This window comes from Carassius auratus, unplaced genomic scaffold (genome assembly GCF_003368295.1).
Source record: "Carassius auratus strain Wakin unplaced genomic scaffold, ASM336829v1 scaf_tig00023431, whole genome shotgun sequence".
Lineage (NCBI taxonomy): Eukaryota > Metazoa > Chordata > Actinopteri > Cypriniformes > Cyprinidae > Carassius > Carassius auratus.
Genome location: NW_020525269.1, coordinates 29,794 through 55,201, shown reverse-complemented (window position 1 = coordinate 55,201; position 25,408 = coordinate 29,794). Strand labels below are relative to the sequence as shown.

General features: G+C 38.1%; 1 protein-coding gene across 4 annotated transcripts in view; it reads right to left on the bottom strand.

The window, feature by feature from the left end:
• The window catches only part of LOC113077872 (pleckstrin homology domain-containing family M member 3-like), a 42,181-nt gene extending 19,519 nt beyond the window's left edge, over positions 1 to 22,662 (bottom strand). The window contains exons 1-8 of one of the 4 annotated variants that reach the window (XM_026250136.1): positions 22,605 to 22,662; positions 21,268 to 21,296; positions 18,787 to 19,666; positions 11,548 to 12,483; positions 3,992 to 4,137; positions 3,624 to 3,817; positions 1,980 to 2,020; positions 240 to 765 (exon numbers count right to left, since the gene is read on the bottom strand). In XM_026250136.1, the coding sequence (XP_026105921.1) occupies positions 1,981 to 2,020; positions 3,624 to 3,817; positions 3,992 to 4,137; positions 11,548 to 12,483; positions 18,787 to 19,240 (1,770 nt within the window). In that variant the 5' untranslated portion in view covers positions 19,241 to 19,666; positions 21,268 to 21,296; positions 22,605 to 22,662 and the 3' untranslated portion in view covers positions 240 to 765; position 1,980. Of the gene's footprint in view, positions 1 to 239; positions 766 to 1,979; positions 2,021 to 3,623; positions 3,818 to 3,991; positions 4,138 to 11,547; positions 12,484 to 18,786; positions 19,667 to 21,267; positions 21,297 to 22,604 lie in introns of those variants that run through there. The other 3 variants (XM_026250135.1, XM_026250133.1, XM_026250134.1) reach the window with 3 other exon arrangements.
• Between the last annotated feature and the right edge of the window lie 2,746 nt (positions 22,663 to 25,408).

Here is a 25,408-nt window from a genome sequence, read left to right as displayed (position 1 = left end):
AAACAGTAAAAAATGCAGTAAATACTTCAATATTGGGGAAAACATTTATTATTAATATTATTAATGTTGAGAAAAGTTGTGCTGCTTAAATACACACACACACACACACACACACATATATGTATATATATATATATATATATATATATATATATATATGTATATATATATATATATATATATATAATGATTACTTTTTTTAATCGCGATTAATCGCATTGTTATGCACAAAATTCAATAATGAATTCAAAAGTAGTGTTCTGTTCACTTTTAGTTAAATTACTGCTATATTAACAGAAGTGCAATAGCATTTGTTTGTCAACACTTTAATCAAATATGGTGCATTTTTATAGCAGTATTCATTTTACAGCAGTTCAAATATTTCTTGTAAATCTCAAATTATAACAGTAATGTAATCAAACTAAATATATGTCCAAAGCTATTTGCCACTGCCAGGGAATTAACATTTTTATATTTTATAACAAGCTATGCTCAAGAGTACAGATCCTCGATCATAACATTCACATGTCACGGTATGTCACAACAGGTACCTTCCGAGTAGAAACCGTCACGGTTGCGGGACCCAATGCAAAGTGCAGCGCGAGACAACACTTGTTGGGCGAGTACGGGTGCAGGCTGTTAGAGACTCGTGTGTGTGCAGGATGCGGGAGAAAAACTGCGTATTCACACTAGGCAATCTTATCCGTGCCCGAGTATGTGTGATCGGTCCGTGCCATGCTCGTATGCATGTAGGGTTGGAGTGCTCTGGTAAAAGAACAAACAAAATCTTGATATACAATCACTGATGAACACCTTTGGTTTAATGAGAAAAAGAAAAAAAATATGCAAATGTTTGACAAAAGTTCCCACCGTTAACTGTATTGAATTACAAAAATTTGTATTTATATTAATATAGTCACGATGTGGGCTGTCTTTACGTCATCGGAAACTTCCTACCTCCCACTTATGAAGTCGCGAGCGCTGCTGCAGTCTTAGGCCTAACCCAAATGCTCTCATTGATTGATATGCGTAATGACACACATCCCAAGCCAGTACCGATCTTACGATCTAAAATAATGGTCAACATTAATCAATTAATGCGATAATGTGTTAATGCATTAACACGTTAACTTGCCCAGCCCTATATACATATATATATATATATATATATATATATATATACACACACACACACACACACACAAAATTGTGACAAACGGGTGAGTAAACTTTATTGTGTTAAAAAAAAAAATTGTGTGAAATATCCTAAACTTCCGCTTATCCCTAAATTAAGTAAACAGTTGTCTTTTTCTGATGATTGAATGTCAGTATAAAAGAAGTTGAGTCATTTTTTGGGGAAAGAGCTGGAGATAGCTTTCCATTATGTAATATTTCATCACAGAGCTGTACACGCTTTCGTCTCTCATGGTGTGAATGTTTAAGGCCTCTTAGCGCAATCTTGTGGTCTCCACACTGACCCTGGTAAGAGCATGAAGCATTCATCACATAGACAAGCCTTTTAGTGCCAAAACCTTTGCATAAACACAGCTCCTTTACATTCCTGCTGAACCTGGCCCTTAGGAATCCACAAAAGATCTGCATTAAGGATCTTATTCCCAGCAACCAAATGCATTCCTTGAAATAGCTTTTAAAAATTCATACTTTGTTAGTGCTACAAGCTTAATACATTACAAGCAAGCTCCCTCTGTACATACTGGCAGGGCAATAAACCAAATGCAACCAGCGGCAGTCATCCACTACTCTGTGTGCCTTGCAAGACTTCACAAATATTTATGTTGTTCCACAATATATTAACTTCCAGTCCTATCTTACAAATCTACGAAGCAGAAAGAGGAAAACCTCGGTGTGTGTCCCTGCTGGCCTAAATCAAACACTGTAATCAGAATCACTGTAGTACTACAACTGGGAAATATTTATACACTCATGCACTGATATCAATGAAATATTTCTGAACTTACCTTATCTTACTGACTTTGTAACTCCAACTGTTTTGACGTAACTAACAACAATAAAAAAAATGTAAGCGGGCTCTTACCAAGAGAAAAAAAAAATGAAAATCAAACATATGATGAAACAACTTTTTTCTTCTACAGTCTTCCAAGTGAGTTTTGCTCTTGCTCCATGTTGATTTTCTTAATATATAATTTTGTCACAATAATCAGCCATAGAGTTTTTTTTTTAAATAGGTGAGAAAACACTCACTTTTATATTGGTCCAATTTGAGATCAGTTTCACAAACCCATTTAACATCATTCAATAACCCGCTTAACATCAGCAATTTTGAATATATGAAATTTACTAACATAAGATCATGTGACATCACACTGCCAACTGAAACATCATTACTGGTTGATCACTATACTGCAGTAACTCACAATAATAAATAATTAAAGGGGGGGTGAAATGCTCGTTTTCACTCAATATCCTGTTAATCTTGAGTACCTATAGAGTAGTACTGCATCCTTCATAACTCCAAAAAGTCTTTAGTTTTATTATATTCATAAGAGAAAGATAGTCTGTACCGATTTTTCCCGGAAAAACACGACCGGCTGGAGGCATGACGTGTGGGCGGAGCTAAAGAATCACGAGCGCCAGTAGGCTTTTGCGTTGAGAGCGTTTGGAAGCTGTGACATTACCTTTAGGAAAAAAACATCCAAAACAAACCATGGCTAACAGTCAGATTCAGCGTATATTTATGATCCAGAATCAGATCCCGAGGCTGAAACTGAACGAAAGCAGCAGCAGCAACGACTCGCTCCGAGCGGGGCTCGAACCCGGGTCTCCGGCATGGGAGGCGGACGCACTAACAAGAAAGCAGAGATATTTTAAGCAGTTTTACTCACCGCCTGCGGTTCCAACACACGATCGTGACCCTTTTTCGTTGGGATTGCATTATCCTTAAGAAATAAACGATGTGCAAATCCGGCGTCAAACTGGGCCTTGTTTGTAAAACAAGCATCTTCGAAATGCAGGGAACAAACACAAACACTTGCACAACTCCGTTGATGCTCTGTAAAAATAAACTCCATACACTGGTCCCTTAATTCTGTTTTTTTTTTTGGTAATCTGTGCAGGGTTGTCTTGCCCTGGCAACCAAAAATACACTTCTTTTGTGACATTTCGCGACGCTCTCGCCTTGATCAGTGAAGTCTGTTGTGCTCTCAGTCAGTGCTCTGCTATACAGGAGCGCGCGCTCTTCCGGCAGAAGTGCCCTCAGGACCCATATAAGGAAATTCCGCTCCATCTAACGTCACACAGAGCCATACTCGAAAAAAACTTTACGAAACTTGTGACAAACCGCAAGGAGTATTTTTGGAACAGAAATGCTCCTTCAAACGTACAACTTAATTTTTGAAACTTTGTCCATGTTTAGCAGTTTAACAGTGTAAAAAACTCAGTATGCATGAAATAGCATTCCACCCCCCCCCCCCTTTAATAATCTGTTGGTTCGCTATACACAGTGGTTGGTTCACATTGTTTCAAATCCAGCACAAGCTGATCCACATACAATGTGCATTATGAAAATGCACCATTTTATCATGTTTAACCTGTCTTACTTTTACTTTCCCAATTTTCCTGTTCCTGCTCTTGGCATCGCTCACCTGCGGCGAAGGTCTTCTGCCACTGTGGCCCGGCAGCTGAAGAGGTAAGCCCTGAGAGACTGGAGCTGCTGTCTCAATTTGAGAACGGCTGCCAATGCCTCGCAATGCTCATACAGACACGGGTTCAACTGCTGGACATCTAACAGGGGCTCCTCATAAACAAACTCCAGAAACTCCTTCGCTTGTTTTGACACCTGGGCCACAAAAATGGAGTTGTTAATCATCATCACTTACAGCTTCTGTTGGATGCCTGGTTTCTTTTGCTGGGTAGTGCAAAAGCTGATTTCTAGACTCAAATGCACCAAGAAAACGTACAGATTTATTAATGATACTATTAATGGATTGGATATACAGGTCTATGCACATACCTTGTGTTTGTTAGTGTCCCAATTATGCAGTAGACGCGCAGGAATGAGGAAGAGGTTGTCCTGGTGACAACTTGGGCAGTAGTACCAACCGCTATAAGAGCAAACTTTGGCCTTGCACCGTGACAGACCCACTGGCCTCTGGCATCCTGAATGGAAAAACAAAGCAACAATAAAAAGGAAGAACCTCAAACAACACAATCAAACCTGGGACAGGAGAGATCAACTCTGGGTTAAAGACAGCGTTAATGATCACCTAATCTACTGATGAGGGCACGACCCTGTTAAAATTTGACAATCATTAGCAGAAGGTGATCAATCTGTTTGGGTTGTGTACTGATATGTCAAGGTTTACGACACAAACCTGGCTACACACAGATACATATTACTGATGATCCAGAGGATTCAAAAGATTTATACTACATGAAAGGCAGCGATAAAGTCGCTGATAAAAACCCAAACTAAAAAGGTGTTTTTACCCTCCCAGACACAACAGAAGGAATCTAAATGCTTCTTAGTACGGAACAGGCATAAATACTGAGCACATTTATTACAAGATATCTCATGAAAGTGCGTCGCTTTTGTCTTTTAATCGTTGTTCAAGATGTCTTCAAACAGTTTAGCAAAGGGCTTATCCCAAAGGAACCAAAACAGGTGATTGTGAACATGGCAGGTGTCCCTTATCCTAACCATCTGGAAGAACCAGAGCCAGGACAGTGTGGACGTTCAAAGAATAAAACGAGAGAATGAAAGGAACAGGCGCAGACGGATATGGACTTGTACAATCTTTTCAGTGGAGCGTAGCAGCAGATATACACTTCATAGGGAGAAGAAGAAATGTGGACGAGATGGTAAGCAGGATAGAGAGGACAAAAACAAGTCAGAAAACACAGTCTCCAAAAGAAGGATGTAGAATGTTATCGCTACAAATATCTGTAGAGGGAGACACTGATTACAGTGTTTACAGGCAACGCTGTAGGTCTATTTTTTGATGCACTGTAAGTTGGCTGTAAAGGGCCAAGCCGAAGACAGGGATGATGTACGTGCAAAATTACACCATTTACCATCCGATTCAAAACAGTTAGTTCACCAATAAATGACAGTCTGTCATCATGTACTCAACCTCATGCATTCTATTTCTGTGCAGTTCAAATGGAGATGTTTAGCAGACTGTTCAAACTATTCTTTCCATAAAAATTACAGTGAACACGTGCTGATGAGTTTGGAAACCCCAAAATTAACAAAGTAATTAATTTAAAAGTGAACATGTGTGCATTATATTCCAATTCAATTTATATTCACAACACTATAGTGCTGTGACAAATGACTGTATCAGCGAATTACCATAAATTCATTACATTTTAAATATTGTAAATGTACATATTAAATATATTTAAAATACATCAATAAAATAAGAATAAGGAACAACAACAACAACAAAAATCAACTGCAATATGTAAACTACCGTTCAAATGTTGTGGTCAGTAAGATTGGCCAGATTAATGTTTTTTTTAAGAATATATATATATATATATATATATAATTTGATGATGACATTAACGTTATGATTGCCCTGCAACGTCTTATGAGATTTTAAAGGAGAACTATAATTTTTTTTGCTGTTTTGGAAGCATAATAAAATACTTAAAAACTGGTCAAATGTTATTTTGTGAGCAAGACTCTTGCACAATACGTTGCCAAGGAATACTGCCATTTCGGACCAAGAAAAGAAAATTCACTCTATTCCATTTCCAAACCAATACGTAATGGGTTGTTCTATCTGAGGTTAGGCGCTAACATCATGCGCTGCACTGTGCTGCCAATGTAAACTTGAGGTTTTTAGGGGCAGGGACCCCAGACTATAAAAAGTCAGAGGTGGTGTCCCCCATGCCACAGCTGATGGGTGCCTGATATTTGGACTGAACCACAGACCATGCAGCAGGGTGTCGTGTGTCAGAGCTGCCTTGTAATCAGCAAACATGCAGAGCGTAAACCCACAAATACCACCTTTTTCCAAAAATAGTACATCGTTGTATAGCGCTCATGCTACAAAGACTGTTATTAAGGGAGAGCTAGTTGAGGCTGTGCTTTTCAGCAAAAGAAAAACAAAAATTGTGCAAAAATTAAAGGAGAAACACTGACTCAAAACTGGCAATGTCTGTATCCATTCAATTGGCACAGTTTTGTATAAGATAACGGAAGAATCAGCAGCTAACAGCTCACTTATGTCTCAAACTCTGGTATGAAAAAGAATATATGGACAACAAAGTTCAACTTAAATAACTAGAAGAATATTCAAGTAAAACTATTTATGCTACAAACCCGTTTATGATTATGGTTATTCTTTAAAATAACACGATAAAGACCAGTTTGCAATATAAAGCAATATAACACACTTTTGTTAAACATACAAAATAAGCCTAGGTCTGTTTGACCAACTTCAACAATATAACCAACAATATCACTTTATTTTAAATATCACTGTGAAATAAATAATGTGACTTTCAAATTAGTCCTACTACTGAACTTTTAATGCATGCAAATGCATGGTTTTAATTGCATGTAAACATAGTGCCAAAACAATTATGTATGAATGAGCCACAGAACAAGATGATCTGAACGAGCTTTCTAGCAAAGTTCTGATACATTTCCAGGCTAGAGAGCTTCTGGACAGCGGCCAGAGAGCGTATCACTTCTGGGAAAGAGTTGGCCACTTGGAAACCACAGGTTCTATGTACTGTGGACATCACAGCCTGTGCCAGTAAAGCACAGCCCCATGCATGAGTTCCCACATACATTCAAACACAAAAGGTGCAAGTTTGCACAACACAGCCAGACAGAAAGACCGCACAGAAAATATCCCCAGGTTGAAGGTACAGTGATGTCTATGGACATCAAACCACTCTGAGCCAACTGACACAAATGTGACACCCACTCAATTACAACTGAATATGGTTCTCAACGTTTCCCAATCTCATAGCCAAGCATAAGTGCAGGGGAATGGCATGTTCCTTGCACAAAAAGTGGGGCCAGCCTGGGACTGTGGGAAAGATAGGGAGCTGTGCCAAACAAGAGGCGTTTGATGTGTTCACTCCGTGACTGTCCGCAAGATTCCCCTCTTTCATTTTCAGCAGCACCCTGTTGCCCTAAAACGGCAACTATTTGCAGGAAGAAGAAAGGTGAAGCGGGGTTCTCTGAGGTGCCACTTGCACAATGGTTTTCTAGCAGAATAGACGTTATGGCTCCTGAGGAGGTGTTCGGTCCTTCAGTTTTCTTGCTGCAAAGACTACGACTCGCTCCACTTTCAAGCAGCCCGCCGAGTTCAACAGGACAAGAACCCCAGGGTGGGGCTTTGTGGCTCCATAAGCGTAAAAGACGACAAAGCCCCAGCTTTGATGTCTCCTATTCAAGCTGACATCCACTTCAAAAAAAAAAAAAAAAAAGATGGCATAAGGTTGTGCGTGCGTAAGTGTGTTCACACATGTGTTTGCTTGAGACAGATGCACTGCCCATCTTTTTGATGTAAACAGCAGTCCCTTGGACCCCATTCTCTCCACCTGACCCTACACTCCCTCTTTTCCCACCTAGAGCTGGATCTTCCCATTTGATCTGCTGTCCTTGTATGCTCCACAGGGTACTTCAGTAGAAGTGTGTGGAAAAAAAGCCCAAGCTGGGTTCAAGCAAACTATGTGATTTGGCTTGAGAAAAAGGGTGTATGTGTGCGTGTGTGTGCACTTGACAGAGGAGGAAAGAGGATGGTCTCCCCTTCTGCTTCAAATGGATGGCATGCATGACCCTCTTAAACAAAGGTCTGTTATTCTGTAATGATTTGAATAAAGTTTGCTCATTAAGTGCTGATCAGCAGTGTTTTGATGAGAGATGATCTAGAGGGAACTGGACAACTGTGATCCAATTCAAACCAACCCAACCAAAATGTAATATTGAACAAATATATATACACAGTACAGACCAAAAGTTTGGACACACTTTCTCATTCAGAGAGTTTTCTTTATTTTCATGACTATGAAAGTTGTAGATTCACATTGAAGGCATCAAAACTATGAATTAACACATGTGGAATTATATATGGAATTATATACATGACAAAAAAGTGTGAAAAAAAAAAGAAAATAATGTCATATGCTAGGTTCTTCAAAGTAGCCACCTTTTGCTTTGATTACTGCTTTGCACACTCTTGGCATTCTCTTGATGAGCTTCAAGAGGTAGTCACCTGAAATGGTCTTCCAACAGTCTTGAAGGAGTTCCCCGAGAGATGCTTAGCACTTGTTGGCCCTTTTGCCTTCTGTCTGCGGTCCAGCTCACTCCTAAACCATCTCGATTGGGTTCAGGTCCGGTGACTGTGTAGGCCAGGTCATCTGGCACAGCACAGCACCCCATCACTCTCCTTCTTGCTCAAATAGCCCTTGATGCCTTCAGTGTGACTCATAGTCATGAAAATAAAGAAAACCTTTGAATGAGAAGGTGTGTCCCAACTTTTGGTCTGTACTGTGTACTGTGTGTGTGTGTATGTATATATATATATATATATATATATATATATATATATATATATATATATATATATATATATATATATATATATATATATATATATATAAATAACAATAAAATTAAACAATACAAAATAATGAAATTAAATACATGCACCATACTTTTGAAAATAATTAGAAATTATTAAAATGAACTGGATGAAAGAAGATGTTTTGAAGAATGTTGAGAACCAGACAGTATCTGTTCCCCACTGACATCCCCATGTTGTTTGGTTACCCACATTCACTAAAATGTCTTGTACTGTATGTTCATCAGAACAAGGACACTCATACAGGTTTTCAACAACTTGAAGGTGAGTAAATGATGACAAAACTTACATTTTTGTTCTGCAGAAAAAAGAAAAAAAAAAGAGAAGGAACACTGGCAAAATGCTACCTCATTAGACATCGAACACATACACTGGGACAAGGAAGAATCAAATTCTTAATAGAAACAACAGATGGTTTAAGTTTGAAATATGCATATTCAAACTAAGGCAGGGACTAATGTTCCTTCTTTTTCTATCACACTCCAATAGCTTTTCTTCCCTTCCTTAGCATCTCCAGGTCATCTTTAAGCAATGTGAATGCATCACAACCCCTTTCAGTAACACCCACATAGGATTTGGGTTTGCTGACAAAACCTTTTGTAAATGCAGAAAAACTGGGGCCAAGAGGTATTGCAAAGTGAACAAATGACAGAGAACAAAGCAGGACATAATAAAAGACTGCAACAGTAATGAGACAAAACTCTTCATACTGAGGAGCCACTACCACCTTTAACCATCAGCCCTCTGAGCCCAGAATGGACCGGTTGTTCTTTCCATCTACCCTGCATTTGGATGAGATGCTCTCTCCCACATAAGATAAAAGTCCTCTTATTGCACATGCACACAATAATTGTTTAATTTTAGCATCAACTGTAGAATAAAACAGACATTAGAACACAGGAGTCTCAGGCACATTTCTTCAATATACTACGTGTTATCAGTAGCATGTTTAAGGCGTATGTCCACAACATGTTATGATCGGCCCACTTTTATGTGACATTTTGAATGTGGGTTAGGGTCTGAGATAGATATTACTAATATACTAATTTAAAAGAAAAAAATGAAGACTATTTAATTTCTAGTTCTACCTTATAAGCACTCACTATTTACACCTTTAAAATTTGTAAAAATGTACTCAAACAAATACGCAATATAAATGTCAAATGCAATACAGAACTCATCAACACAGAAAAGAAAAATAACGTGTGAGAATCTGTTTGGGGGGGAAAAATAAAAAGAAAGATTCATAAAAGTGTACGTTCTTTAGGTGAAAAAAAAAAAACTATGGTGAGAGAGAGAAAGAGAGAGAGGGAGTTCCGAGCGCAGGGATGTACCCAGCTGTTCTGTTCTATTTAGCCCGACACGTCCCATTCAAAAAAATCTCTTTCGTGGCCCCGAATCAAACAATTAGCTTCCGCACAGATCGCAGCATCCAGGGAGCCTTTGATTCTAAAAGGAGATTTTTTCCGCTTTATATGGGCCAATTATCGTCAGGTGCCTGCTGTCCTTGTTCGGTGAGGCTTTCAAATGTCCTGCATTAAAAAGCTGGTTGTTACAACCAGGCAGGAAAGCGTTTCATTCATATCCACTTAAAGGGTGGAAATTTCACACCAGAGAAAGAAAGTGATAGACTTAAACTCACATAACTATAAGGGCTCCGATATCTACCAGGCCACCACTGCAAAGCCAAAGACATCAACATAAAAATAAATAACCTGTATTTGGAATGGAGAGATGACAGATGTCAAATTACAGACATACGTTGAGGGTTGTCTTTGTATAATGGTTGCCTGCTTGTTTGGGTGATCAGATCATGTGGAATGTGTTGAAAAATGTGACATTTGGTTTTAAACAATTATTTAGTGAGTGGAACATTTATTTCTTTGGGGTTTGAGTGATCTGAAGTTCAAGTAGGCATGGCCTTTTTTCGAATGGCAAAGATCAAATTTAAGGAGTCAAAAATCCAGATCAGAGAGAAAAATTGCTGAATACTAAAATTACAATAAAAAAAATTATGAACTATCATTGAAGTGCTGGGAAAAGTTGTGTGAAGCATTTAAAATAAAAAAGCATACAAACTGTCTGCGCAGCCCGAACTAGTAGCGCGGATTCGTTGCGCTTTCGGTTTGTTTATCCAATTTAGCTCTTGTAAATCGGACCTGATGAGAACGCAAGGCCTTTCTTTGACTGAATGTGCACTGCGATGATGTCATGGGATGCTTCTAAGCCCAAATTATGCAGAAAATTTGTGGCAATTATGAAAATTTGCAATCTTTTGTAAAAATTGCGGAGTTTGCTTGATTATGCGATAAATTCAATGGTAGAAAAAACGCCAAATACTGGAGGGACTGAACTTATTATAGGGACCAGATGTGATATTCATCTGAGGAATTGATAAAGCAATGAATACAAAACAAAGTTTCACAATTTTAATACAATATAAAAATATAATAATAATATTCTAGTAAAAAAACTGTAGATAAATGAGCAGATTGAAAATATACAATATTTGATGCTAAATAATAAATATTCAAGAAATATGACAAAATTCTGTTTATCAATTAGTAATATACAAAAACCATAAAATAATTTAATTCATTTGACCTTTTTTAGGTTCTTCCAATTTGTCTACGGCACTTTTGATGTTATCATTGCACATTGGCCTCAATTAATGTAAAATGATCTAGATTTCTAAGAATTTATTGGTCTTTTAATTTATTTTAATTTCTCGAATGATTAACTAGTGTCACATTTGGGCCCCAAAAAGAAACATTGTGATCAAGACTAATTAACTAAATATTCAGGCATATTTGTACCACAATGGATATAAAATGAACGTGCAATCAGCCAACTGAATCTTAGTGAGTTTCACTGACAATTTTACTGATGAGGAACCCAATTCTAAAACAGCTGTTACAATATTAGGAAATGTGGAAAGTGCATTGTAAAAAGTGGTCACCTGCACATCGGAAGCTCTGAGCAGTAAGACCCTTCTCTACAGCCAGACAGGTGAGGATGCTGAGAAAGCTAGTGGTGACGGACTGTCGTTTAGCTCTCTGGGCCTCCCTGTGCCGTCGCTCCCTGCCTGGCTTACTTCTTATCACCACTTGGTTATTCTCCCAATGTGGGCGCTGAGCCGTCACTGCCGTGCGCAAGGCCTCCACCCAGTCCTGGGCCTTGGACTCGGTCTCTGCCCGCAAGCGCAGCACATCATCAGGGAAGACCGCCTGGAAGCGGGAGATGGTGTCTCCGTCTTCATCATCCCGCTGCACAGCCAGACAAGAGGCCAGAGGGTAACTCAACAACGGCTCCGACACTGGGCCTCTTCCCTCGGTCGGGAAGGCCTGCAGCTCAGTGCGGCTCAGTACAAACGTGAAGGCCCTCCAGTTATTGAGGTCGGTGAGTTGGTGCAGAAGACCGGCCTTAAGAACATCAGCACAGTGCTGGGTGAACAGTGGTAGGGCTGTGGGACGTACCAGGGGTCGAGGGGCTGGCACCGTGGCCGCATCTGGATCAGGTTCGTGAGGGGTAGGGGAGATGGCACGGGCCGGCTCCCCTTTGCGATTGACTGGACGGGCAGCCAAGACACGGTCCCATAGGAGTCTACGCCACTCCAGTGCCTCCCACTGGCAGGGTGCGCGTAACTGCACACGAGTGCTGTTAAAGAAGACGGCCTGGAGTACACGTCCATCCTGCGGCTGCGGTGCGCTCACCCCTTGGCAATGGGACAGTGAGAGGGCGGCACATAGCTGCTGGTTGCCGCTGCTGTCCAGGCTGTATAGACGCAGCTCACAGGGTGTAAGCTCCACGTGACAGGTGGTCCAACGGCCCCATGGGCCCTCTCTGTGCTCCAGCGTTCCCTGCTTCACCAGACTAGGGCTGCTCTCCTTATGAGCTAGAAAAAAAAAAGTCAGAAAGAGCACCTTTAATGGCAATAACAAACTAAAGACTAATAATGTTTAAATAAAAAAGTTTATTAAATAACTGTAAATATAATTACTAGGGCTTTTGGCTACACCATGTCAAGCTAATGGCAAAACAAGAGCTGTAATTGCACAGGAAAATTGGAAGAAATTATTGTGGATCAAGTACTTCTTGGCGAATTATACAATACAAACAATTTAATTTGTGATCAGACTAAACAAAATGATTAGATTTTCCTTTTATGCTGGAGGAAATGCCAAAAATGAACTAACCACTGCTCTCTTTGGATTACATTTCTCAGAGGTCTCTAGCAAAAAAATTAATAAATTAATAAATGAAAATAAAGTACAATTATTTTTGATTAGCCAATTCACCAACAAAAAAGGCACACACAAAAAATGAGAAGCATTACAGAAGAAAAAAAAACTGATTGTTTTGATGATTTTAAGAATTGCTTTCAGGATCCTTAGATGACTTTAAATAAATATATAATTTGAGACAATTTACTAACAAAGATCAGCAAAAATAAAAAAAACTAAATGAGAACCACTATAAGAGAGATTTTTTTGAGGATCACATTTCTCAGAGGACTTTAGCAAAAGGGTTATTCTTTTTCTTCTTATTTTTTTTATTCTACCAACGTAAAGGCAAAATTGGCCAAATAAATAAGAAGAATTGTTGAACAACAGAAAATTATTATATTATATTATATTATATTATATATATATATATATATATATATATATATATATATATATATATATATATATATATATATATATATATATATATATATATATATATATATAAACATTAGAACAATTAGCAGACATTGTGTGAAATAATTATAAAGTTAAATGTATGCATGAGGAAAAACCTTAGTAATTAGATTTTCTGTCCACATATTGCTACCTATCAATTAATTATACATTTTAATTTTATATGCCCATCACCCCGTCACTACTACCTCCTTTTGCAGAACTTGCTGGCAACATGTCAGTCTGGAGCCCTGTGTGTGTGAGATGTTCACATCATCTTTGATGGACGCTATTGTGCTGTGTGATAGCAGTCTATCCAGCCACCTCAAAGCAGGAAGAAACATTATTGTGCATCAGGCTGCTGTGCAAACAAAATGGCAAAGAGTGACCCCTAATCTTTGGCACTCCTTTTCAGTCCTTCCTTTCCCTGTCCATTTCTTGAACATACTCCCTTCTTTATCTCCTTTCCTCTTTTGGTCCACAACACCCCTCATCCCTACACTTCCTTAGCTGGCAACTGCCCATTTTCCTCTCAGCCCTCGAGAACATGCTGGGTCCCCCGACCATCTGGGTCTGGCCAGACCCAAAGAAACAGACAGAGGCCAGGAGGAGGGTAAACTGTATTGTTTTCTTTAAGACTTATCTCTAATGTACCAGTCAAGCCTGCACCTTCCTATACATCTGTAACTTATAACGGACAGTCCCTCCCTCTTGTGCTGATAAGCTGTGAGCTCTGAGGGTTGGGTTCATTTGGGTAGCAAGCAAAAGCTACTACAGATGAACTGCTTTGCCACTCTGGAGCGACGTTGTGGATGACTGGGGGCTCCTTGCACTCAAAGGTCTTCAAAGGTGCATAGCTTGCAGCTATGGAACGAGTCACTACTAATTTCACGGCAGAGAGGACGTGAGGCGTGCTGACATGACCCAATTAGAGAGCTGGTGGAAGGCCAGTCTGCCTGCAGAGCCTGAACCTTTCTAAGACTAAAATACCCATTTGAGACAGACAAACCAGTATTAGTGGTGCTACCACTCATGGATGTGCATGAGGGAATCAGTGATGACTCAAAAGGAAACAAGCAGACAGATACACACAGTGGGCTAGAATTGAGTTGAGTGAAATTTTAATCTGGACAAATTTAAAGGCCAAACTAGTAAGGCTTTATGGAACTTATTTATATAAAACATAATCAAACGAGTTCTAAATATACGCTACCAGTCAAGAGTTTTGGGTGAGTAAGACCTGTATAACTATATTCAACAATATAACAATAGAATTGTATTGCTTAAGGTTCAATAAACATGCAAATGAGTAGGCACAAATTTAAACCCTCTATAATCAAACACAGAAAGCAGCACTCAGGGAAGAGTCACAACATAACTTTGACATCATGAATACAGCTAAGAGTATATTCTCTACCCACTTTGCACTTCAATTAAAGACAAATAGTAAGTTTTATTGTACTGACTGTCAGAGACCACAATGAAATAAATATAAATCTGCCAACCACTGACTTTTGTGTGGTAATAATATTACTAATCTAAGGCCAGAATACATGAAATAATTATAATATATTGATTTGTTCAAGAAACATTTCCTATTATCATCAACTGATGTGCTGTTTAATATATTTGTGTAGAGCATGTTATACTTTTTTTTTTTTGTCAGGATTGCTTGATTAATTGTGATCTATTGTAAAAAAAATTTATGTATTTACGGCTACCTTGCTAAAAAAAAAAAAAAAAAAAAAAAAAAAAAAACTAATAATAAGAATATTCTTACTGACCCTAAGATTTTGAGCTCTATATACAGCAATTGCACTCAAGTGCCAGTGTTGCCAGGGTCATGGTTTTCCCGCACAATTGAGCTATTTTAAAAATGCAGGTTGCTGTTTTATTTTGCCTACTTTTATAATGTACAACGGCCACACAAAGTGCATCTATAGACAAATAAAAATTAAAACAGATCCTTTTACTAATGCGTATTATACTTGGAATATATACCTGGCAACTTGAGATCGGAGAGGCAGATGTCACATCACAAACTAGTACGCGAGTTTCACCCAGAGAATTAGATGTTAAGGTTTTTACACGGCAGAAATGAACACAACAGCCAGTCAAAGCATGTCGCTTATAATTCTGCATGTTTTGAGAGTCTCTGTGTAGTAGACAAAACTAAGCTATTTAAACAAACTCAAACACTGCATTTGCATTACACTTTATGAACTTTATCTCCAAAACATCTCCGAGAGAGCTTTTCAACGTATTATTAGAAAAACTTTACGACAAATCCAAAGAAATTTTTACAGGAATATATTACTGATTATGATATAGTAAAATGTATGTCTCAAAATAATAGGCCAATTCTATACTATTATCTGTACGGAATATCATTCAACCCAAATGTTTTTCATCCGTGTTTTCATATCAATCATTCAGTTTTGTTGTGCATCATTATTTGACAAAAATAAATATATATGTATACACATTTCAGAAATTAATTGTTATATATGATATTATATTTAAAATATTGATTACATTTTTTAAGTTTTTAGACAAGATTTTTCATGATACATTTTTATAAATCATACAAAATAAATAAAATGGAAAAAACTGAATCTAGAAAAAAAAAGTGATTTTCATGGTGCAAGAAAATTAAAGCTGCTGCTGCTGCTGCTGCTGCTGCTGCTGCTGCTACTGCTACTGCTACTGCTACTGCTACTGCTACTACTACTACTACTACTACTACTACTACTACTACTACTACTACTACTACTACTACTACTACTAAAATTATGGGTTAAATGCAACCCAGCACTGAGTAAAATATGGATAAACCCAGTGATTGGGTTGTTTTCATCCCATAAATTTTTAAGTGTAATAATAATAATAATAATAATAGTCTGTGTGTGTGTGTTTACTACATTTTCCAAGCAATTCCTTCCAAAATAATGGTAAATTAATATTCTGATAAATGACTGGTAAAGTATGTACAAATTCAGCAACTGGGTTGTTTTGACCCAGCGGTTGGGTTACTGCCCAGAAGTTTCTGTTAAACATTTAACCCAACCGATGGGACAAAACAACCCAATTTCTGGGATTGTCTATATTTCACCCTGCACTGGGAAGTATTTAACCTAGGGTTGAACGATAAATATCGTCTGATAATTCATGTGCATCTCGTCAGTAAAGCCGGTTATCTAAACAGCGGTAAACTCCATCAGGTGCGTGATTTCACATAGAGCAGCTGTTACTACATGGAGCCATTGTTAACTGACAAGTCGCGCAAATAAACGCTAATAATGAACGTGAATTTGCACAGCTTGTTAGAGAACCGGCTTTACTGTTGAAATGCGCATTAATTATCGGCCAAATTTATTGTGCAGCCCTAATTTAACCCAGCACTTTTTAGAATGTAATTTTATGTTTTATTATGACAAAGTGCTGATAATATAAATGAAAGAAAGGGTAAAAGGAAAAAAAGGAAATAAAGATTAATATAATTTCATATGTCTTGCTAAGATTCAAAATGTTTTTATCAAAATGTTTATTTTAAAGGGCATTAATGAAATAAAGCTGCTGTCAGCTATGATTGTACAGGGCAAAAATTGGGCTAGTTTTCATTCCTTTTGGGCGGGTTTTGAGTAAGCTTTGAGCTGGAAATTTTTCTGGGACCTTGCAACCCAGTCGGGTGCAGACCAAACAACCATACTGTGACCTAGCTGAAGATGGTCTCGATCCGGGTCCTAACAAACTCTGGTACGGCTGAATGGATGAACCAATGAATCGATGACCTTAGCACATGTGTGGTTTTGTTTACGACTTCTAATTCACTTGCAAAAAGGACAATGTGAAAGCAAACCAAAAAAAACAAAAAAAACAACAACAAATAAAATATTGTATTTGGTCTCAAACCAAAATAAGTGAACTAGCAAATTTTCCTGGTGTGAAAACATTCTGAGTTGAAAATGTAGATATCAAATAATAAGCATAAAACAAAGCAGACTATATTAAAATTGACGCTTGTAATGAACTACAGAGGCAAGTCAAGCATAACCCAAACACGGAGACCTGTCCAGTGAAGGGTGTTGGGGTTTCTCCAGTCTTAATCAGTAGATCAATCAGCATTAGACACTGGGTGGGTTGCCAATATCTTAATGTCACCCAGGATTCAATCTCAAGTCACTCAAGAAACGGTGGGCATTGGAGCGTGGAACTTTTCCAGTTGCTCCCTTACAGAATCACATTTCTGTAATTAACATTTTACCCCATTAAGTTTTAACATAGAGGCAAGGACAACCAAGAGGATTGGTATCACCTGCCATTTTGCAAAATCAGTGCTGATTTTCTGGATGTAGAAATAAATCAGCCTTTTCAAAATGAGTTAATACAAAATTAAACCAGACTACAGTGGATATAAAAAGCTTTAAAACAATGTGACGGTTTGTATTGGTAAACGTATTGTATTAAATCATAGCAAGCACGTTAATCTCTATTAATATTGCACTAGATCTCTACTGTTCTTGTTCTGGTATGACCTTGTCTGAATAGAGCCTTTCAGATGAAGACAAACAGAAACAAACAAACAAGGCAAACCATAAGCAAGCCAAAACTCATTGAACCCCCTCGACATAAAAGGAGGCGATTCCTGCAAAGAGTGCAGGTGAGCGGTGTTTACAGAGACGCAGACACAACAAATCACAGGTGTGAGGAGATAAAAGCTACCACACTACATTACTTTTATTATTATTATTATTATTACTACTGTCATTATTATTATTATTATTTAAGTGTACACAGTAGTGAAATTATTTTATAATTTTAGAAAGTAAATTTTATTTTCAGGGAGGTTGGTTGTTTTTCATGTTTTGTCATTCACAACACGTGACAAGTGAGAGAGTGCCCCTCTCGTCCCAACAATAACTTGCAGAACTACTGTGAGCTATGAGTATTTTAACCAATGGTATAGCCAGATCAGCTCACATCATTTTTTTAAACTTAATTTTTTTATGTGTTTAACAGTGGAATTCTTGATAAAAAAAAAAAAAAAACCCTACATTAGCAATGATTATGCATTGTCAACTATCAAAGAATCTGTTTATTCATTTCCACTTTTTTATTTGATTATGTAATTTGCGATATTTAACTGGATTATAGTTCTTTTCCTCATTTAAACTCAAATTTTCTTAAACATTTGCTTTAAATTTTGCAATGCTGTGTTTCACCTCGTACCTTTTTAACTATTTTTTTTTCAAATCCCTGTTGGAAAAATAATGGAAGAATACTTCTGCTGAAAAAGGGTGCTGAAAAAGTGGATCCACTACTAAATTTGAATAAAGTTCTGATTGGCTGCGATTATGTGGAATCACTTAGCATTTTCACTTTGAGTGTAGACAAAATCTTAAGTGAAACACCTGGTTTTGAATAAGATTTGATTTAACCTTTGATCACACCACACATCGATTCAAGATAAATGCATAAATGATGAATAAAGACAATAAACACTAGTTAATTCTTACCATCTCTGTGGTCATTCAACGCCATGTTCTTGAGTGTATTTTTGTCAATGGCAGGGATGCCATTATCGGTGTAAGTGCGGTTGTTGACGTCTGAACGGGAGCGGTTGTGGCCACGCTTGAAGCCGCCGCTGGATGTATTGGTGGTGGAGTTTGTCTCTTTGGCATGAGCCGCCAAATCGTTGGTGGATCGGGCCCGGTTCCTTTTTCCATGTCGCAGTCCTAGCACAGTGAAAGATGACTGCTCCGCCCAGGCCATATTTTTGGGTGATATTTCAGATTGCTTTCCTGTCAGTAGCCCCCACACCCCACTGGAGTTCAACTTGTCCATGGTGGATGCCTCTTTAAGCTTGGGCTGATGTACCCGGCCATCTCCCTGATTGTCATCGAGGCAGTGCAAGTACTCCTCAGTGGCCTCGAGGGCGGGGCTTATGTCCTCAACCTCAAGACCCTCCATCACCTTGACAATTTCGGCGTCACAGAGGAAGCGGAGGGGTGGAGCAAACAGACGGTTTCCTTACATGTGTGAGGGAAGACACAGCAAGATCGTGAGGCCCGAGGGCACCGCAGGCTGAACATCTGCTGTCTGAACCCAAAAAAGAAGTGTAGCAAAACAGATGGTCCACAAAGGCCTGAACCCCTTCCAGGACTGTCACTTTATGAGCCAATGTTGTTAATCAAGAACCTAATGAGAACTGGCTGCTGTGCCAGCTATCAGTATCAGCACTGGGAAAGGTGAGTGCAAACAGTGCTGTCTAGAACAGGTGTTGCCTCATTCAGATGAGTCCCTCAATTAAATCACTGCAGTCTGTAGTACGGCAGTAATTCAGCGAGTGATAAATGCAATGTGGCACCAGGACGTCCTTCCCCAGGGCCCGACATCCTGAATTTAGACAAACAAGACAGAAAAGTACATGACGGTCAGCAAATACAACTCCATGGACAGCTTATGCTCTAGTATGAGGAGCCTTTGAGCAAAAAGTATGACAACAGGAACTGTACAACAGTCGAAACCCCACCCCTCAAAAAAAACAAAACAAACAAACAATAAAAGGAAACAATAAAAAAAGGTTGCTTTAGCTTCCTTGCTGTCTACCACCTATATAGACAATATCCTTCTTCTAAGGTGGCATCCTAAATTAAACAGAAGGTCCTAAATGACTGGTTTTGTGCACCACACAATTATGTATACATTCACAATATGTAGTTTCATAACAAGGTTTGGGAGGAGCACGTCAGATTAGCTTAATTAGCACAGGTGGTCACATAAGATAATCAACCTTAGGGTATAAATACAGCTGAATTAGCCTACCTGTCTCCATTGACTGTTTATCAGCATCCCCCCTACATTTTACACTTTTATATACAGAGGGGTACTCTAGGTTCGGGCCATTCCCGAGCTCGGAGCCCCTTCCCTGGACAGCACGCCAAATATGCATTATAATACTTCAGCTAATTATATGTAAGTGTGAACTCGTGAAACTTATATCAAAAATCTCAGAAAGACCTACTACTTCTGCTGAGAATTCAAATCCACATCCAGTGGACAGTTTACTATTCCATGAGGCCAGGCAGGGAAGTGACACAAGTAGGTTACGTAACAGTGACAACATGATAAAAAGTAGTACATCTAGATTATGTTCATATTACACATATTTAACAAAAACATATTGGATTTCAGATGAGGTCCCGCTAGCATTTTCTATGCAAACATGCACTAGACAGACAACTTTCTCTGTTGCATCACATCTTGCCATTTTTAAACATCAAATAAAACTCTGTGTAAAGCTCAAGTATTGGGAGCATGTGTTCTTTTCCATTCCACTGCATCTTACACAAAAAAAATGTTGTGTGTGAATGGCCCATAATGATGCTTCCTATTGGTATGGCTTCATAAACAATGCCATTAAATGCAGCAGAGGTAGGCAGCTCTCTATCTTTTGGAACAGAGCTACATATTCAGAAGTTGAACTCAACTTACCTTGACCTGTGTTAACACTCATAGAAAGGCACCGTTAATTTCTTGCAACTACCATGGTGGTTGTGGAATCCACTCAGCAGCCTACCTTACGCCTCAGAGCTTCGCTACGCAGACAAACCAACATCATCACTGGAAGTTTCCAGCTTGGGGCGGGGTTCCCAGCCTCGCTAAACCTGAGCACAGCTTCTTTCTGTTTTCGTTTCACAGGATCTTGCAGCCTCTTCTCATCTTACTCATGTCTACCTCCTCCCACACTAACATCGATTTCCTCTGCACTCCAGCTCAGGGTCTTTCACTTTCTTTATACCATCAATTATTAAAAGACCATGACATCATCTTAGATCAGAGACTCTCCAGTCCCATGGGGAAAAATAGAGAAAGCGAGACCAACAGACAGCTGTTTTCTATTGAGTCATTAAAACTGCTTTCAAAATGACACCAAAAAAATATTTTGACTATCAATACTTAAAGTAATAGTTCTCCAAAAATATACATTTACTCACCATCATGTTGTTCCAAATCTGTACAACTTCTGTGAAGCAAATAAGAAGAAATCTTGAGTTAAGTCGCAGTGTTTTTTTTGTCCATACAATGGAAATCAATGGGCACCAAAGTAAATGACAACAGATTCTTCACTTTTTGGGTGAACTATCCATTTAAAACAGTCAAAGCAAAACTTTTTTGGACAACAGCCAGCCTTAAGAACCAGATCTGCTACAGTAAAAAAAAAAACTGATCCGGTGATGCTCACACCTCTGCTTAAACAAATTATTCAAACAGAGATGTGGAGGCCCTTCTCTGCCTTTTTATTTATTTTTAGCCATCTCACAGCAAATATCAATCTCCACACTGAGACAGTGACAAAGCAAAGTTACAGCCTGCAAGTAGTGTGTGAGAATCCTAAAGTGAAAACAGCAGAATACAGTAGAGTGCACATTCTTAAATGCCATTTTATACAATATATTCAAGTTGATGCTACAAAGAATAATTGTTATTCTGTGATGAGCAAAAAGGTATGTGTCATCATCTGGGAACATGAAATCATATTATCATAGATCTGACTGAGAGGAAACCAGTCACCCTGTCAGTAACCAACACTGCTTATCTTTTTTTACTTGTTACAATATAATACAACCATCTTCAAAGAATACAATCAATTGTAAATCTCCAAGAAAAAAAAAGATTGAATAAAATAAACATAATACTTAGTATTTACATAGTTTTGGTTCTTTGCTACTTTTGCTTTTGCCTTGCTATGTTGGGTTTTGAAAGACATTCAGGAAATATTATCAATTTGACTGCACTAAGACTATCAAATGAGAATAAAACTGTATATTAACATGAATTGAGCTGTATAATTGCTGATTCTGAATAATAACAACGTTGCCTTCTAAAGCTGACTGCTAACACCAGGCATTCTTCACTGAATAAAAACTACACATAACGTTTAAATCGAGAAGTATCCTGAATAATATTACTGTAAGTTGATGCGGACTGATAGTTCATCCAAGTGCAGCTGACACACACAAACAAGATACAACATCAACGAAAACAGAAGTAAAAAGACGATGAACAAACTCTAATATCTAGGTTTGCCCCTCTTCTGGCAGAGATTGTGTTTTTATCTACAAGTCGCTGCTTCTATGAATTCAGCCGATGACTTCATCGTGATGCTAGTCCGCTACATCATCTGCCAATGACATTTGTGTCATCTGATTGTGTTTAACTCGCAGCGAATGTAACATGTATATGTATCACTGATAATCGGAGAATCACTATAAAAAGAGTCAACGCATGCAAAGAGCGAATAATATGTTATTTGTACGTGAAAATGACTCACCCGCATCTGTTTACAATCTGTCACATTCAGTTCCGTCAGCGGAAATGCGCGCCGGGTGAAACAACATCCTGTGATAAGTGGTTCCGACTACATTTTTTTATAACAAGTTCTTAATTAATTTTATGTCATGATTAAAATTATTTATTCCATATATATATATATATATATATATATATATATATATATATATATATATATATATATATATATATATATATATATATTCCGTATCTTGATATTGTTTAATGTATCATGGACTACCACTAAATTAATGGACATAATATTTCATTATCAATTGTGTTATATGACACCCCAGCCCAGCATCAAGGTGCCACCACAGTACTTTTCTTAAGGGTTTTATTTATTTATTTATTTATTTTTATTTAGGCTGCAATATATTTTATTTGTCTCCTTCTTAAAATAATGATTATAAAATGAGGGGTATTAAAAGTCATAATAACAGTGGTAATATTACCCATCACATCATGTGACCAAGCTTCCATTACGATCAATAGCAGTTATACATACTGAATAAGACATGAGTTGGTGTTGTGTAGGAGTGTGTAAAATCAGCTACACTGTAATTCTGTAGAGACTCTTTCCACTCACAAACACACACGCCAACATCCCAGACAAACTGCACATATATCACAGTCATTAGCAACCCACATGGGCCTGGAAAGAGTTACCATACAAATTCTGACAAAAGAAGTCTAACTGCATAAAAGATCTATGCATTCTTAATGTGCAAATTGTGGTCGACATTAAGACTTTGTGTGATAATAAAGACAAGAGGTTTGGGCGTGAGTGGCAAAGATGAGATTTTTTTGTAATAGCCAATAGCCAAAAGCTTGCCGCTCTTGAAGCCAGGCCTGCATGTATTGTTCGGGTCCCCACAGAAAAAGAAACATTATTCAAGTCTTTTTCAGGCAACAGACAGAAACACAGTAATTATCGTGGGCTCCAGGCTAAACCGGCGACCTCCCCTACAGTCCTCCTGCTCTCACCCCGCCACCCTTTCTGAGAGCTTATTGTCTTGGCTTGTTTAAAGAAAGGCTTCGTTAATGAAGGAGGAGGGGACATGGGCTAATGGGCTCAAATAAGTTCCTCTCCATGATATTGTTGTGGGATAATGGTGGTACGAGCCCCAGCTGTAAACTTGCAGGCGCCATATTGTGCGTGACCTACATAGACCCTCATCTGAACCCATGCTGAATGCTTATTCGCCCCAGAAAACTCAGGCTTTCTTTTTTCAATCTTATTTTATGCTGTTCTGAGACAGAGTCAGCAGTTGGACAGGCTGCGCTGTTGTAAGTCACATGTAGAGAGGGAGGAGAAAATAATATATATATATATTAAAAGGACACAGCAAACAGTGTTGCAACGTTAACCTTTTAACCTTAGACAAATGGCAGCAACTCTTTGAAATGTTACTCCACTTGTTATGAAGTTATCTTCAATAAATGTTTAGTAGGGAAATGTTGACCTTACTATCCTTGTCAAATGGCAGCAAAAATGAAATGATCCAACTGGTTGATAACAATAAATGTATCTTTAAATGTGATTTATTGTATGATTCAGGTTCATATGCCATTTCATCTCATATACCGCAGATGTTGCTGGTCTTCAGTAATTTTATCATAGATTTTACACCATTTTGGTTGTTTTAATTTGATTAATTTATTGTAACTCAGCTCTTACTCTGCTGTTCAGAATTCTATGATCTGAAAGTGAGGGTAAAGGCATAATGATGCAAAATATCACCGTTTCAACCAAATGCTGTTCCTTAAACTTTCTGTCCATCAAATAATCATGAAAAAGACCCCATTGAGCAGAACAACTCTTTCCACAATGTATGATAAAAAAAGTTTCTTTAGCATTAAATCAGTATTGATTTCTGACGGATTACGTGACCCTGAAGACTGGAGCAATAGTAAAAAAAAAAACACATTTAAATTCTGGCACAGAAAATAGCTTTTTTAATTGGTATAATATTTTACAATATTGCAATTTTAAATATATATTTGACCTACCGTAATAAATGAAACATAAGCGGATATAGAAATTCTTACTGACCCTCAAACTTTTGAATGGTGGTGCATTTCTGATTTAATAACAGTTTTTTGGGCTTTATCATAACTAATACAGTACTATACTTACATCTTGCTGCTCTTCTAAGGCTTTGGTTGCTGCACTACCCCTATAAGTCTGCTACAGTATGTTATAAACAGTTATGGATTGTACTTGTAATGATTTAATAATGTTTACATAATAGTTTTAATTAGTAATGAATTTTACAAGTAAACAAATCTATCGGCCAAAGCCACCTCTACTTTTCTCCTACTCCTACTCTGTGTATAGACAAAGAAGTATGTCCTGATAAACAAGGTTGCTATTTTTAGTTTGAACAATGTAGCTGATTCATCATAATTTCCTCAAATTGGATGAAAGTGGGCGGCATCATTTCAGCACAAACTACAGCACAGAGAATTGATCATCAGCACGAAAAAGTCTGAGCCACAGCACAACTATTCCTTTATCTCTTTGAAATTTATCCTCATATCAGCCTCCCATCTCTCTCTCTTGCTCAAATCTTGACCCATGAGCCTCTCCTTTTCGATGTTTGTGTTTTCAGTGTCTATTTGGATTCTGTGCTCCTGCACTGATGACTAAATTATGATTGGACATAAGGATAGCAGGGCTTTCATCTGCCCAGCGTTGTTCCATGCTTTCCTCTCCAACACAAAGGGCCCCTCTGCCTCTGCTCGGCCCGCTTTTGAAGAGTAGAGTGGCTATGCGTCCCT